This window comes from Medicago sativa, chromosome 4 (assembly GCF_051527215.1).
Source record: "Medicago sativa cultivar Bolivia chromosome 4, Bolivia_mono, whole genome shotgun sequence".
In the NCBI taxonomy this organism is placed as follows: Eukaryota; Viridiplantae; Streptophyta; class Magnoliopsida; order Fabales; family Fabaceae; genus Medicago; species Medicago sativa.
In genome coordinates this window covers 9090579-9105835 of record NC_140752.1, presented here as the reverse complement: position 1 = coordinate 9105835, position 15257 = coordinate 9090579, and the positions used below count along the sequence as shown (strand labels likewise).

Sequence of the window (15257 nt, the reverse complement as noted above, 5' to 3'; positions counted from 1 at the left end):
GCCTTCGGGGGCCGATTTAGGGACTCAGGAGCCGATTTTTAGCTTCTTATAAATATAAAAGAGGTGTTTCTGAAGGAGGGGTTCACGTTTTTGGAGATCAAAAGTCATAGAAACACATAAGGAGAGATCTAGAGCAACATTGGAGGAGATTTTGAGCAAGAATCATTCATGAATTATTCTTGTAATCTTTCTTTTATCCGTTTCTGTTGTTTAATTGATATGTGTAACTAAAACTCATCCCCAACACTTTTCTCTTATTAATTTTGAACCATATTTACTTTGCTTAATTTTCAATATTGCGAGAAAACAAATCACGTAACTTTTTGTTCAATTAAGTCCTAAATATAATTCAATAGTACAACACGATCCTCGAGTTCGACACTCGGTCTTACCGTTTTAATTTACTACTTGCACGATTTCGTACACTTGCGAAATACGCCACCATTTATATGACAAAATTATTCTCATTTTTCAAGAAATCAATAGAAGACGAGGTGTAGAGTTTGAGATATGTTTGTATTTATCATGTGCTTAATGTTTATATATTAAATTGTCTACTAATATTTTTCAAATATACAGATTATTACATGTACACTGTAAATGCACAGATATTTTTACTGCTATATTCATCACCTTATTTAAGCTGGATGTAAAGTGTATGAAATAGTTTATGATTAAGGAGTCTACGTTTCCAAGTGACTCCATTCTCATGCTCACAGTCACAGGTAATACTATCACCTTTCTCATACTTTATATACATTATAGTTATTTATATTTGACGTTTAATGCTCATAAATACATATGCAATGAAATGCCTGGGTGTTTTGGCTTCAAAATACTATGTGGTGAACGATCTCTTGAAAATGATATTAGCATGACTATACATCGTCTATTATGCAATGTAAGATATCTTCATGGGTTAATATTTGTTTACCCCCGTTAAATATTAGCGATTTCCGGTTTACCCCCTGTAAAAAAATTTGTTTAGATTCAACCGTGTATTTTGAAGATTTTTTTTATTTTGGACCTTCATGGCATCAAATTACAAAATTTAAGGTATTTTCGCCCTCTGTAATTTGAGAGAATTTTGGTTTACCCCCTGTCATATCATCGATATTTCAGGTTTCCCCCTGCCATATCATTGATTTTGTACAGTCAAAATTCATGAAGGTCCAAAACCAAAAATCTTCAAATTACATGGTTGGAATCTAAACAAATTTTTTTGCAGGGGATAAACCGGAATTCACTAATATCACAGGAGGTAAACATATATTAACCTTGTCTTCATTGAGTTCATTCTATACATACATGAATACTCAGAACCTACCTGCAGCTGATAAGGAGGAGAAAAATCCACTGAAAATCCCAACAAAATATAACATTCAAATGGATTTATGGTGGCTGATTGAGGGTAGCCGGCCAGTCATGGGACTCGTGTGTGTTCAATTACTCAGGACATGTCACACATGAAGTGAACATGGATTAGATTGATAGGTAATTAGATATCACTAGTGCAGAAAACACTTTTTAAATCAGGTGAATATGACTTTTTAAATCGGGTGAACATCCGATTTATAGGTGGCCGATTTAAAAAGTGTATTTGATTTTAAGTCAGCCCCCTTTACCCGATTTAAAATCGTTTAATTTAAATCGGTTGAACCCATCTAAAATCTATTAATTTAAATCGGTTAAAACCATTTAAAAAAGGCTAACAAGAGTCAAAAATCTTTGATTTTAAATCGGTTCACCCCATTTAAATTCTCTATATTTTAATTTTTTTTATACACGATTATGGTACTGAATATAATATGAAATATCATATGATCAATGAATGTATAAAACAATAATATTAATTTACTAAAACTTAATATGTGCTTACTAGTACATGTCAAATTACAAAATATTTCTAGACCACAATGTCTCGTCATGTAAACATAAAAAATAAGAGAAATATACATGTATGCATTTAGTGTTGGTGCACAAAAAACTGCCAACTTCAATTGTTCTCCAATGTTGGTTCAGATGCATCTTGTTCATTTGAAGATGATTGTTCTTGAGCCGGTGCCCTAGTCTGCACTGGTTTTTTGAACTGCACCAAGATCATTGTCATGTTATCACATCCATCACCAACAGCCAAAGATGGCGCCAAACACCGGTCTAGCACTCTTTCACAAACTTCAGAGAGTTTGGTTTCCTGTGAGATGAAAAAAGTGTATCGTCTTAAAACGTCTGTTACACAGATCAGCCAAACTACATTGAAATAATTACTTGGATCATTATGCTTAGAAAAAAAAAACTTGGATCATTAAGCATAAGACTACTCATAAAAACCAAATTGAATGTTAAACCGAACCACACCAAAAAGAAAAGAACTGTGAACAGTTCATGAACTGAACTGAGCTGGTATTTTATTACACAGTTCAGTTCGTGAACTGTCCTTCACAATTTGATTTTTTTAAGTGTGGTTTGATTCGGTCTTTGGCTTTTAGTCCTAACATCAGTTAATGCGCAGAACGAGTGCCTTTAACTTGTGATGGCCAGCAATTTGAGCCAAATTTAATAATGACAATTTGGTACACAAAGCAAAGGTTAACAAATAAACAGTTCGGTTCAAAAGAAACTGTTTCGTTCGAAAATGTACAGTTTGATTTTCTGTAATAGTATTTGTAGTTCTGGTTCAATTCATAACACAGACAGAACTGATGATTGGAACCTTTATACCAGTTCTGGTTCGGACAAACCATCAACAGTTTTGTTCAATTTTACTAAACTGTTGTAAGTAATGATTCTTTTCAGTTCGGTTTGGTTTTTTTTTCTGAACCAAACCATAAACAGTCCTTGTTATTCAAGTAACACAACAAGATAGAAAATACAAGCACAATATACTAGAAACAAATTACTAAAAGCATGATATATCATAAGTTTGTGCATGCTTTGTGAATTCTCTACAACCAAATTATGTAAGTCCAAATAACATTTCATATACAAGACAGTACTAGGTAAGTGCTGTATTAAATATCATGAATAATTGAGTATTGAATACTCAAACAATCTGATTGAAAAAAAAAATGTATAACTTGAACACTCACCAAGAGAAGTTCTTGACGTACAAAATCTACCAATTGTTGGCTTGATAGGCAATCCCTGAAACGTAAGAAAAAGAATTTTCAAGAAATGACATTTAATTAAAATGGGGAATTGTGGATATCAAGCATAAGAACCATACCAAATGCCATCACAAGCTATCACTATAAACTCATCTTCGTCATGAAGGTCAACCTATAATATAATTCCAAAAACAAAACTCTCATTCAGAAACACATGTAGTAGTAGCAGATATCGAAACTCTTGACTAAGCATTTCATTATTGATTCTACCATATTGTCAATTGATAAATAGGGTAATCTGACTTGCAATGGAGCAAACTTACAATGTTTATGTCTGGATTGGCGGTCACAACTTGTTTTTCAGCAGAAAGAAATCTATTATTTTTGAAGTCCACGTCACCTGCAGAATATTAAAACATATTAAATGGAAACAATATAAACCATATAGGTGCAATTTCTTCGCAAAGAAATTATAGTCAAGAAGAAACAGTTTTATATCTTGAAATCTACAATTATGCAATTTGAAACCAAACAACATGCATACAAGTATACCTCCTCTTGCCTCTAAAATAAAGCATACAAAATAAAATAACAGGAAGGTTCCTTTTATACGCATGCTACAATATTTGAAAAAAAAAAAAAACATAATCAGACAAGCATACAGAATTCAAAAGAAAATTGATAAGAACATACATTACTAGATGAGAATACTGAATTCAAAAGACAAATGAATGAGTAAAACAAAATATAGATCTGAACTACCTATTAGACCATGATGTTGAAATTCTATTATAACAATAGCTTAATACACAAGTAATGGTAGTTACTATTAATAAAGCAAGGCAATTAAATCTTTTCTCTTAGTTTAATTATCTATAGAGAGAACAAGTAAAGAGTTGCCATCAATATTTTCAAAGAAATTAGTCGGCCATACCGTCATTCTATCATCTAATGACGCGTCAACAATTTCAAACTCAGCACCCTTGTAGCTAAGCAATTATTGGTTGAAATACCTTAGTAAGAAGAAACAAACTAAGCAAAAACAGATCCTGTACCGGCAACCCAACAAAATTAACAAAAACAAATTAAAGGGTTACGGCGTAAACACAAAGCAACATATATGCATAATGTGATTCTTACGCACTCTTCCTGGTAACTTTTCATCATCCTACCTCGAAGGAAAAAGAGCTGTTCTTGTGAATCAAGTTACATGAGTGCTTCCTACAAAGCAAGTAAATAAAAGAACAAACTATATTATTATAAAGTCATAGAGGAAGAAAAATATAGAAATCTACTTTCGGCACAATCAAGTTTGCACAAACTAGATATGATAGGATTACTATTGTAATAAGAATCACTTCATCAAACACACCATCTTCATGTAAAACAACAACATTGAAAGGAAAACAACATTAACCATGACCTTTAGTGGCCTAAAATTGAATCAAACGTAGAACTTTTATGACCAACCTGAAGTACGTAGCTCCAATAACACAGGCTCATACGCTACACCTGCAACTATGGCAACAAAACCCTCCTCTCCACTAAGCTTGTCATTTTCACCTTCACAAATTTTCCAAAAATTTAAGTAACAGTTAATAATAAATTTCCAATTATCTAAAAATTAAAAAAAATTATAAATTATTGAAAGAAAATTGATAAACAGAGAATAAATGAGAAAATACTTACGTTTTTTTTGTTTTGTTTTGAGTTTCTTCTTTGTTATACTTTTTTGCTTTGTTTTGAGTTTCTTCTTTGTTCTACTGAAAGAAGAAGAGATGAAGTTGTAACCTGAGATCCACAAAATCCCTAAATCCCTAAATCCACAACAGAAACTACAGAATGATAGGATCGATAGAAGAAAATCACGAAATTAGATAAGAGGATGAAAAGGAAATTTACTCTTTGACGATGTCGGCTTCGTGTAGATCTTAGAGATGAAGATTCTTCTACTTCAAATCGCAAACCCTAGATTTGGAAATCTATGAATTGCGTATAATTGAGAATAGTGACAACCGAAGAATCACACATGATGAGAATATGGGAGGTGGAAGGTGGAATCGAATCAAGGTGCGGCGCGGCTTGGTGGCGATTGAAGAACGCAGTGAAGAAAGTTTGGTGTTGTGAAGAGACAAAACGCGTCGTGAAACCTGAAGAGAGAGTTGGGTGTTTTTTGTTTTATTTTTGGTTAATTTAATAAAATCTTTTTTCTTTTTAAGTCAGGTGGGCCTATTTAAAAGTTATTATAGTTAAAACCTTACCACCGGATTGTGTTTTTAAATCTGGTGGATAGCAACCTATTTAATTTCTTTGATTTAAAAAGTGTTTTTTCTACTAGTGTATGTTAATGCAATTTATCTTGTTGATCATGAGCACATGGAAAGAAATTGAATGATGAGATTAACATAACAATTGTTAAGTCTACATCACTTGGTAATGCTTACTTAGTTGGTCCATTCCTACTCTTTTTCTCGTGAACTAAATATGTTTTAATAGTGAAGGGTATTACATATGTGGAAGATCATACAAATTCACTAACTGATAAATACGCAAAAGGAGGGGTAGCAATTTGTATTTCATTTTGTGATGATGGTCAACTTGGTTATTGAATCCAGCACTTATTGAATCCAACCTACCTCGTTTTTTTAGATAGACGAAATGAAAAATAATCATTGAAACTCACACACAAGTGGAAGGGTTGAGGTTCGAGTCCTGGTCACATTGTACCGCCCAGCAGTTTTAACATTTTTATCGGTTGAGCTTATCCATATATTTAAACAATAATTTATTATTTAAGTCACAATAATCTAATTTTTAAAATATTAAATTATAAAAAGTTGTGGCTAGTCCTTAATTTGACACCCTTCTTAATAGTTATCAGATTATTTGACATGACATTGGAGGTGTTTATTTAGCTTGTTCCTAAATAGGGGACGCACTCCTACTCTAGATGTTCTTAATAATTACAATTGAATTTAGGAATATTTTTACAAACAATTTAATTTTTTTTTTTGAAAGAACAAACAATTTAAAATTTAATATATTCAACAATTATTATTGATACTTGTACTTGTCTATCCATGAATCACATGTATCCCAAACAAATCCTTAAAAGCTGAATAAACAGCTACAATCTAATGTTAGGAATCGTAATCTCCACTAAAAAACATCATTTGGTGATAGGATAAAACAACAATATTGTCTTCATCTTCATTCATTTGTCCATTCCCCGGCAACATGATTCATCAATAAAATTGTCTATTTTTATGATATGGAATATGATTTGTTTGAAGAGTGTCCAATGAATAAGACCAAATTTTATTATAATAATAAAGCAATTATTGACAACCATAGTTCTTGTTCAAATTTAATTTGATATTTTCTTCAACTTTGCATATGTGTGCTTACACAAAAATATTTGTTTTTTAATCAAGGCATGAAAACAAAGCAACGTAGTTTTATATTTGATCACACAACACAATATTTCTTACAAAGGACAAAGCCAATGAATGCAAACAACATATAACAAATTTTTATCAAGTTCAAGGTAAATTGTCTAGAGAACACTTGAACACACATCATATATATATATATATATATATATATATATATATATATATATATATATATATATATATATATATATATATATATATATATATATTTATGGCACACCCTCTTAATAACATAAGCTATAGCTCAAACCCATCCCTTTGGCCTTCATGAGAGTAGTAATACTTGAGGAACACTTGTAAAATACATATCTACTAAAATGTTATTGAGCAATGTAACACTACCCAGACGTAACCCCGGTGTAATTTGAGCAGTAAATGTGGATAGCTCAAACACCACAATAAGTGCGCACAGACCGAGCCCCCACACCTTCTCGAGCGTGATAATACTTGAGGAACTCAGCATAATCAAAAGGCTTAAAGAGCAAAGGGTGCTCCTCATCCACCAGCTCCTCCGGAGCTTTTATAATGTACCCTTCTTTGGGGGTAGAGAACAACCCTGCTGAATACCTTGCCTCATTCCCACTCATCATCACCCGGTGAAATGGCGAATGCAGCCTCCCGTTTGACCATGCCTGCAAAATTTACATGAGAAATGAAAATTTTCAAAATAATTCAACAAACGCCATAATAATAAATTTCAACAACATGGTTTTATATATGCATGTGACCACGATCTGAGCTGCGACATCAGAGATTTTTATGCGATCATGACACTGATTTAAAACTTCATTAGTTACCAATTGATGGTTATCTATAAATGAGGAATAGTGAATGGAATTTACATGCATAGAATCACCAATCACAACTACAAAACTGCCTGAAGAAGAAGACTTGTAGCTTATCCATTGTCCATCTTTGGTCATCATCTCTAAACCTTCCACTTGATTTTGGTACAATATGGTCACAAAGTTCTTGTCAGTGTGTGGACTGATGCCTAGTTTTGTGTCACTTGTTTGAGGGCCTTTGTACTTCATAACCCTGAGATGGTAATTGGCTGAGTTCATGTGTTCCTCCATGTACTTTTCAACACCTAAACTTTCCAAAATCATCTTTTTAATAATTTGATCCAACTCAATTAGCTCCTCGGAGAAGGAATTTATGGTTTCACTGCAAAAGCAAATCAAATTAATAAGGGACTAATTAAAGAAATATTAGTTCCAATTATAAATAGGATATAAAGTTTACAAAGTTTTATAGCCACGTCACTTTGAAGAAACTTGAGATATTGTTAACGACGAGTTTTTTTTAGTAATGATTCGTCATTTCAACTTTATGTCGCATCAATCCTCTCCAATGATGAAACTTGTTAAGGATAAACTTTTTGAAGTTTAAAACTCTCTAAAGACTATCATTAAAGATGTTTGAAGAGACATTTTCGATGAGATTATTTTAAAATATTAACAACTTTAGGTTCTAACTGATGATTCAATCAAGATATAATGTTGAGGACGTACCTAAAAATTTTGTTTCCATCCGGCCACAAGATATTGGTCATGCTTTTTACTTTCTCTAAGATATTTGCATCCTCGATGGCCATCCTCTCATAAAGTGGAACTACAGGATATTGACCAAGATAGCCATCATAAGGCTTATTAGACACATTGAGTAGCTTAGTCTCTAAAGGGAGGTCAAAGAGCTCTTCTAGTGAAGTAAATATGGCTTTGCGAAGGTGTAAAGGAACTTTATCAAAAATTGCTTCGAAGCAACCATACTCTGCTAATGCCTTATAGACTTGGGACTTCACTAACTCCCAATTGGGACTTTTGGCTTCCAAGTTGAGGTTATTGAAGTCAATTATTGGAAGCTTTAGAATGGTTTCTGAGCCCATATTTTCACCGGTCCTTCCCTAATTTCCTAATTTGATTAAGGGTAATGCTTGCTTAGTTTAAGCTAGGATTGAACCTTGTGATTGAGTTATATAATGTGTGCACTACATTGTAATAGTGACCTTATCTCACAAGAATAATAGCTTTTGCCTGACACATTTATCTTTCCCTATGATAAAAACCAACTAGTACCATTGACAGGTGACTACTCAAAAGCTGCTTATTGCCTCTTATATAATGACACGCAACATTAGTTTGAATAATTTAGTCACCAATATAAACTTATGGTGCATTAGCTGGCTTCTATTACTTGAAACCAGTTTACAAGAATACAACAACAGCCCGTTGTTTTGCAATTACTTAATATTTATATTTATTTATAGAGAAATGATATTTTGACAACTATTTTTTGACAATTTTTGAACAACTTTCTCTCTCAAACTCACATGATGTTATCCTTTCTCTTCCTTTTTCTCTCTCCATTGTTTTTGACCAATAAAAAGTGAGAAAAACAAGGTTGTCAACAAAGTTGTCATCAAATGGATGTTAAAATATCATTACTCTTATTTATAATAAACATGGATAATTGGATATAGAAGTATAAATATTCACATTTATTAGTTTTAAGTGTTATCTCTCTATTCTCTTGCATGTTCATACGATGCAAACAATAGATTTCTCCTTGCAAATGATAAGTAATAATAATAACACCTCAATTGTTTCGTTCCTTCTCCACTGCTCTTCTGTTTGATTGTATGTTTCATCATCTTCCTTCCTTTAGAGAGGTCCAGTTCATGTGTTTTGTTCACTGCTTCAACCATTTTTCTTCACACCATTTTTTTTTCACTTTTTTCTTGATGAGGTTCATAACCGATCTAACCCACCCGCACTAACCGTTCAACCGACTAATCCGAAAACCGCCCAAACCGAGCCTATAAATGGTCGAAATCGGATTTTGATTTGGTAGCTTCGGTTTCATCTAGCATGGCGTGTTCGGGCCCGAACCCGTCCGATCAGGGGCGGATTTGTTTAAGGCTAGGTGTGGCAATAGCCACACCAGCCCAGCCCAATTTATTTTTCTTTTATAAATAACAACCAAACTCAGGCCCAACCCAGTATCCTTTCAATTCAATATTCCTTCAACCAGTTTTACAGAAACAGAACGTTTTCTTCCTTCTCTCTTCTGCAGTGTATGCGCGCTCACTCTCCCTCATTCCTTCCATAGAAAAAATCGATTCCTTCCTTTCCTTTCTCAGATGGAAAATCAATTCATTCATTCTCTTCAACAATCAGCATAAAAATCAATTACTTCTTCCTTCCCTGTTCTGTTTCTGTTATGCACAATTCTCTTTCTTTTTTCAAGTTTTCCCCTCATTATCCAAACTCCTCTTCTCAGCTTTGTGCATAACAGAAACAGAACAGGGAAGGAAGAAGTAATTGATTTTTATGCTGATTGTTGAAGAGAATGAATGAATTGATTTTCCATCTGAGAAAAGAAAGGAAGGAATCGATTTTTTCTATGGAAGGAATGAGGGAGAGTGAGCGCGCATACAGTGCAGAAGAGGGAAGGAAGAAAACGTTCTGTTTCTGTAAAACTGGTTGAAGGAATATTGAATTGAAAGGATACTGGGTTGGGCCTGAGTTTGGTTGTTATTTATAAAAGAAAAATAAATTGGGCTGGGCTGGTGTGGCTATTGCCACACCTAGCCTTAAACAAATCCGCCCCTGAAGTTTGTAATTTGTGGTTTTATGAAACATCGTAAAATTGAAGGCATATTGAATATTGATTTGTGGTTTTAGGTTTTAGGTTTTAGGTTTTGTGGTACCGATACATTACTTTTATGTAAAATTACTTTTCAATTTGAATGTTGCATATTGAATATCTATTTCAGGTTTTAGTAGAAGTCATCTGATATATTTTTATAAATGATTGTCTTGTAACGATGTTCTTAAAACAATTAGTAATAATGTATTTTTAGCACATTTTCAACAAATAGATAATAGAGTATTTTCTTTGTAATTTTGATTGTTACAACTATTTTTAGTTTAACTTCTTATTAAATTTAGTATTATTTAGTTATTTGACAAAAAAAATTAGCCCCATTGATATTATATGTCCAAATCCGCCCCTGCGTCCGATGCTCTATCCTATATTTTACATTAACAACTCTTAAGACTGGATCCTTAAAACACGGAGAGGGATGGAGAAGCTGAAAACTCCTCTCACTAGAGAAGAGAAGCATAAAAATTAAACATCATGGTAAAAATGGATCAAATGGTTAAGATTTAACCATCTTATCTCTCACAATAAAAACTCGTCTCACTTGATATGTCATCTATGATGGAAGGCTAAGTTGTTAAGGAGGATTATCCAATTTCATTTACACAAATTATGATTAATTTAAGAAACAAATTTTAGTTAAACATGCAAACAAATTTTAGGTTACTTTTAGGTATATATAGGTGTATTCATATTTTTTCATGAATATCAAGGAATTTTCTTTATTTTATTCATCTGTGAAGTACTTTATTTATTTAGTTATTTATTATTCTTTATGATATTTTATAGGCTCCCTTATCTAGAAGTAATCTTATTTTAGATGTGTTATATATCAAATGTGTCTGCATCAGTATCTCTTAGACCATGTACAATGGTAAAAAAAAAATCAATAACCTTCAACACCCACTTTTTCAATTCCCAACACTCCTCATCATTTTCTCTCTCTTAATTCAATACACATTCAATTTTATCCACTCCAATGGTTTTATCATTCAACACCCTACCCCACCATCTTTTATTTCTTATTCTTATTTAATTTATATTTTTGTTTTTATAATTACATAATAATACAATTATCGTTTATAATTAAATTAAAAAAGGCTTAATTTTTAATTTTTTTGTAAAAATAAAATGTATTTAAATAATTTATTTTTATTTTCTTAACTTAAAATGCAATACAACAACAAAATGATTATTATTGGGATTCATTTCACAAAAAAGCACTTAATCTTCAAAAGAAAACCTAATAATAAGATTAAGAGAGTGAAAAACTTGGTTTTTTTTCTGTGTTCAAATCAAATTATCCAAGTCTCTATTTGTAGAGAAAAAAATAATGAATTTTGATTAAAAAATTTTTTTTTTTGCAATCAAATAATTGAGTCCAAAACATAAAGATAATAAAAATGCAAACAACTCTTACCAAAAAATAAAAATAATAATCCAAACAACCAATAGCATGCAGCCACGTGGTCCCCCTTTTATCCATTTTCATTTCTCTCTCCGCGTCCTCTGACGCTCGCGCGCGCTGTCGGCGCTTGTACTTCACGCGCCACGTTTGTGGAATTGGAAGCTGACGCGTGGCCTGGCGGGTCAGTGTTTAAACAAGTTGAATCAATTCATCACCCAACTCCTCCATGTCATGTTCAACAAGCAACCTTCCAATGGTTCAATAGGCTTCAATAGGCTTTCAATAACCCCATTGGAGATGATCTTAGTAGAATTTGAACTTTTATTTGTCACGTTGTAAGAGTTTACATACTCTTGTAGAAGTAATCTTTGATTTGCCTCCCTTATATTTAATAGGAAGAATAATTTTGGACTTCACCACAACCAAGCATATCAAGATTGCAAACAAAATTATTGGGGTTTTTGTTGTGACTCTCTTTTGAGCTTCTATAAATCTCTTAAAATTTGATGTTTATAGTAAATAAAATAAAAAGATTATTCGAGAAAGTGTATTGTATAAACATGATCAATCGACAAGACTCAAACCATATGGCGAAACATGATTAGAATCCTCTCGTGTTTGCATAAAACAATGTGATCTAGACCTTTAAAATATATAGAGATGAGAGATGAGATTTGGAATTTTAATAAAATGGAGAAATGTTGGTTAATACTAGTGTAACGCCCCGTGCCAAGCACGGGATACATTTTATTTAAAATTCTTTAACAGGGTCTACCCATAAATAAGTTTTTTAAATATTATATGTGTAACACCCATACTAGACGTATCTAGAAAGTCTAGCATGTGCGTTATTTTAGTATTGGATACATTAAAAAAAAATTACAACATAATTACTTCGAATGAATTTATATACAACAACACGCGTTCGTACTATGTCAAACTTCATAACTTATCTAAATTAAAATAAATACATCCTTGAGATCCATAATCTTCATGCTTCAGGTACGAACGGGCTCTTGCTGAAAATCCATCCGGCTACTATCTTGACGTCCAATCTGATATCTGAAACAAATAAGGATTGGGATGAGACATAATGTCTCAGTGAGTTCCCCCTAAATCCTAGGCTATAGGTAACCTCAGGGGAAACCTACGGTCACCACGTGTCTACATTACAACCTAACGGTTGATTATACGTGTGTGGGGACTTGCGTTCTTAGACGGTTGTGCATACTAGGGCCGTCTTAATATTCTTAACTTGTTATTGGCTTCTCATCTTACTCGTGTCATGGCGGTTAAGGGGAAACTAATACCGCAATGCCAAGATACTATCTACGCATCAAGGCATTCACTTGCTAAAGTCATGACACAACTCTAAACCGGACGATTAGGGAAACCTATGATCGTCTTCGGTATATCTTTCTTTACTCGCTTACTTGCTTACTTGAATAAGTTGCATCTATCTTAAACTTGCCACCAAAGTGACTCTTTCTAGCTTGCTAGTTCTTGACTATCTTCTTCTTTATTCTTTCTACTTCTTGACAGTCTATGCCAAGGCTCTACGACATAACACATAAATATATGATGAATATGCATAGTCAGCTTTATTGATTATGTTAGCGTGTAACAAACAACTTATCTGAGTTCATTTTACGGATTAGTTCCGAGTGGAGTAACCCCGGAAGTTAATCCCTTACTACCGGTGAAAATGCTTTGCAATAGCGCACCGGACTCCCTTAGTGAACGTGCGGGTCCCTTACGGCTTACCCCATTCCCCTTGGAGAACCTTTTATATCCAACCTTGGAAGGAATATAAAAGACACGACACCTTAACTTAGTGAAATGCGGCTCCCTTTCGGCTTAACCATTCCCCTTGGGGAACCCCTTGAATCCAACCTTGGAAGGATTACAAGAGACATAACACTCTTTCTTTCTTATAAGTCTTAGTCTTATGCATGTATGATGGTTAAACCTAGTCATACTATCTCTTTTACCTCGGATCTTTAAACGATCCCACTAGAGGTAACTTAAAGCTTGCTTATCTTACTTTGTGAATGGATACGGAATCGATTCACGTCTTGCCATACTCACATGGCACATGCTTCTTGACGAAGATAATACTCACATTACCTTGCGTCTTATCAAGCATATTACTAATGCAAAGCATTCTATTCCTTTCTAACTATTCTAGTTCTCGATAACTATACCGAGGCTCTAGCTCTTCCCTTTCTTAATGGTTGACTTGCTACCCTGACTTATCTTACTATTCTTTCATTGCCATGCTTTGCTAACTATGCCAAATACTTGCTCCTTCTCAAGAAATCTTTACTTAAAATTAGCCAATAGAATCTTGGTTTGAGGGATTTATTTTCAAAAAGACTGCTCGGGTAACACCGGCTCGAAGGACGACAACAAGGCCTGAGACAAGCAAAAATGCCGTAGGCACTGTCTTGCTCGCGAGGCGAGCAGCATTACTCGTCGTGGCGAGCTGCATTGCTCGCGAGGCGAGCTAGGGGCGAGTAGTACCCCTGGTTCGGCTGTCTTGCTCGCCATGGCGAGCTCACTTGCTCGCGAGGCGAGCTGTGACAGTCCAGCCTGCATAAAAAGTGTTCTTGACCCAAAAGCCTCAAAACCAAATACCCTTATGCATAGTATGATTCTAGAGGTCATAGGAAACTTGTGAAACATTTGAATGGCAAGCATTGGCAAGTTTAACAAGCATAACATGAAAAGGGGTGCTTACATACTATATGCAAACCCTAACAACTTCATTTCTTATCTTACAAGTCAAACACATAAATTCAAGGTGGGAAATCTATCTAAGGAACTCACCTAAAACAAGTTCTTGAAGCAGCAAGAATTCCAAGCCCAATCAAGCCAAAACCCTAGATTTGTTCCTCTTGTTTCCTTGGCTCAAGCTTTACCAATCTTGTTGTTCTTTCTTGCATATAAAGACACCTTGACCATGAAGAAACTTTAGCTTGAATCATTTTTGTACTTTCCAACAAACAAACCCTAGCCCTTGATTTCAAAGCAAACCCTTAGTTATTTCTAGCTTGATTCAACAATCCCATGAAACATATTCTTCAAAAGCTCCCAAAATCATAACCCAAAGCCCTAGCTCCTTGCTCAAAACCAAACCTTAGATTATGAATCCATTCTTGGAAGAAAGATTAAAGAAAACCAACAAATCCCAAGCTTACTTGAGTTAAAGAGATCAAAAGGGAGTAAGATGAATTCACTTATCATGGGAGGAAGAAGATTTAAAAAGATTGGTGAAGAGAAGAGAGGAAGAGGGCGTGAGCTTAGAGAGAGAAGGGAGGGGAAAGAAAATCTTTGCCATCTTAGAGAGAGAAAGAAAATAGAGAATGAGATATTTTTGGGATAAAATCAATTAAATATCCTTCCCACGTGAAATTACCAAAATGCCCTTGCCTTTAAGCGTGTCATATTCGTCTCTGATACTTACTCTGTAATAAGCTGACATTACATAATAAATATTCTCCATTAACTTTCTTTCAAAATACGTTCTCTGGGACGATCGACTGATACAGTTCAGACACTGACAGGCGGGATGTTACAATATGATTTTTTTTTAGTTTGATTTTATTTCAGGATTTTGAT

The 15257-nt window shown here is 33.8% G+C and overlaps 2 protein-coding genes across 2 annotated transcripts; both read right to left on the bottom strand.

The window, feature by feature from the left end:
* Window positions 1–1821: 1821 nt before the first annotated feature.
* Window positions 1822–5564, bottom strand: LOC146926077 (putative protein phosphatase 2C 60). The gene is made up of 8 exons (XM_085706859.1): window positions 5533–5564; window positions 5010–5056; window positions 4797–4898; window positions 4578–4670; window positions 3431–3507; window positions 3227–3279; window positions 3090–3144; window positions 1822–2194 (listed from the first exon to the last, which is right to left on the bottom strand). Exons 1-8 carry the CDS (start codon window positions 5562–5564, stop codon window positions 1997–1999), a joined length of 657 nt encoding a protein of 218 aa, XP_085562985.1. The 3' UTR covers window positions 1822–1996.
* A 1095-nt stretch (window positions 5565–6659) lies between these two features.
* LOC146926076 (putative 2-oxoglutarate-dependent dioxygenase AOP1) lies at window positions 6660–8568 on the bottom strand. Its single transcript, XM_085758484.1, has 3 exons — window positions 8077–8568; window positions 7405–7729; window positions 6660–7194 (listed from the first exon to the last, which is right to left on the bottom strand). Exons 1-3 carry the CDS (start codon window positions 8448–8450, stop codon window positions 6949–6951), a joined length of 945 nt encoding a protein of 314 aa, XP_085614610.1. The 5' UTR covers window positions 8451–8568; the 3' UTR covers window positions 6660–6948.
* Window positions 8569–15257: the final 6689 nt, after the last annotated feature.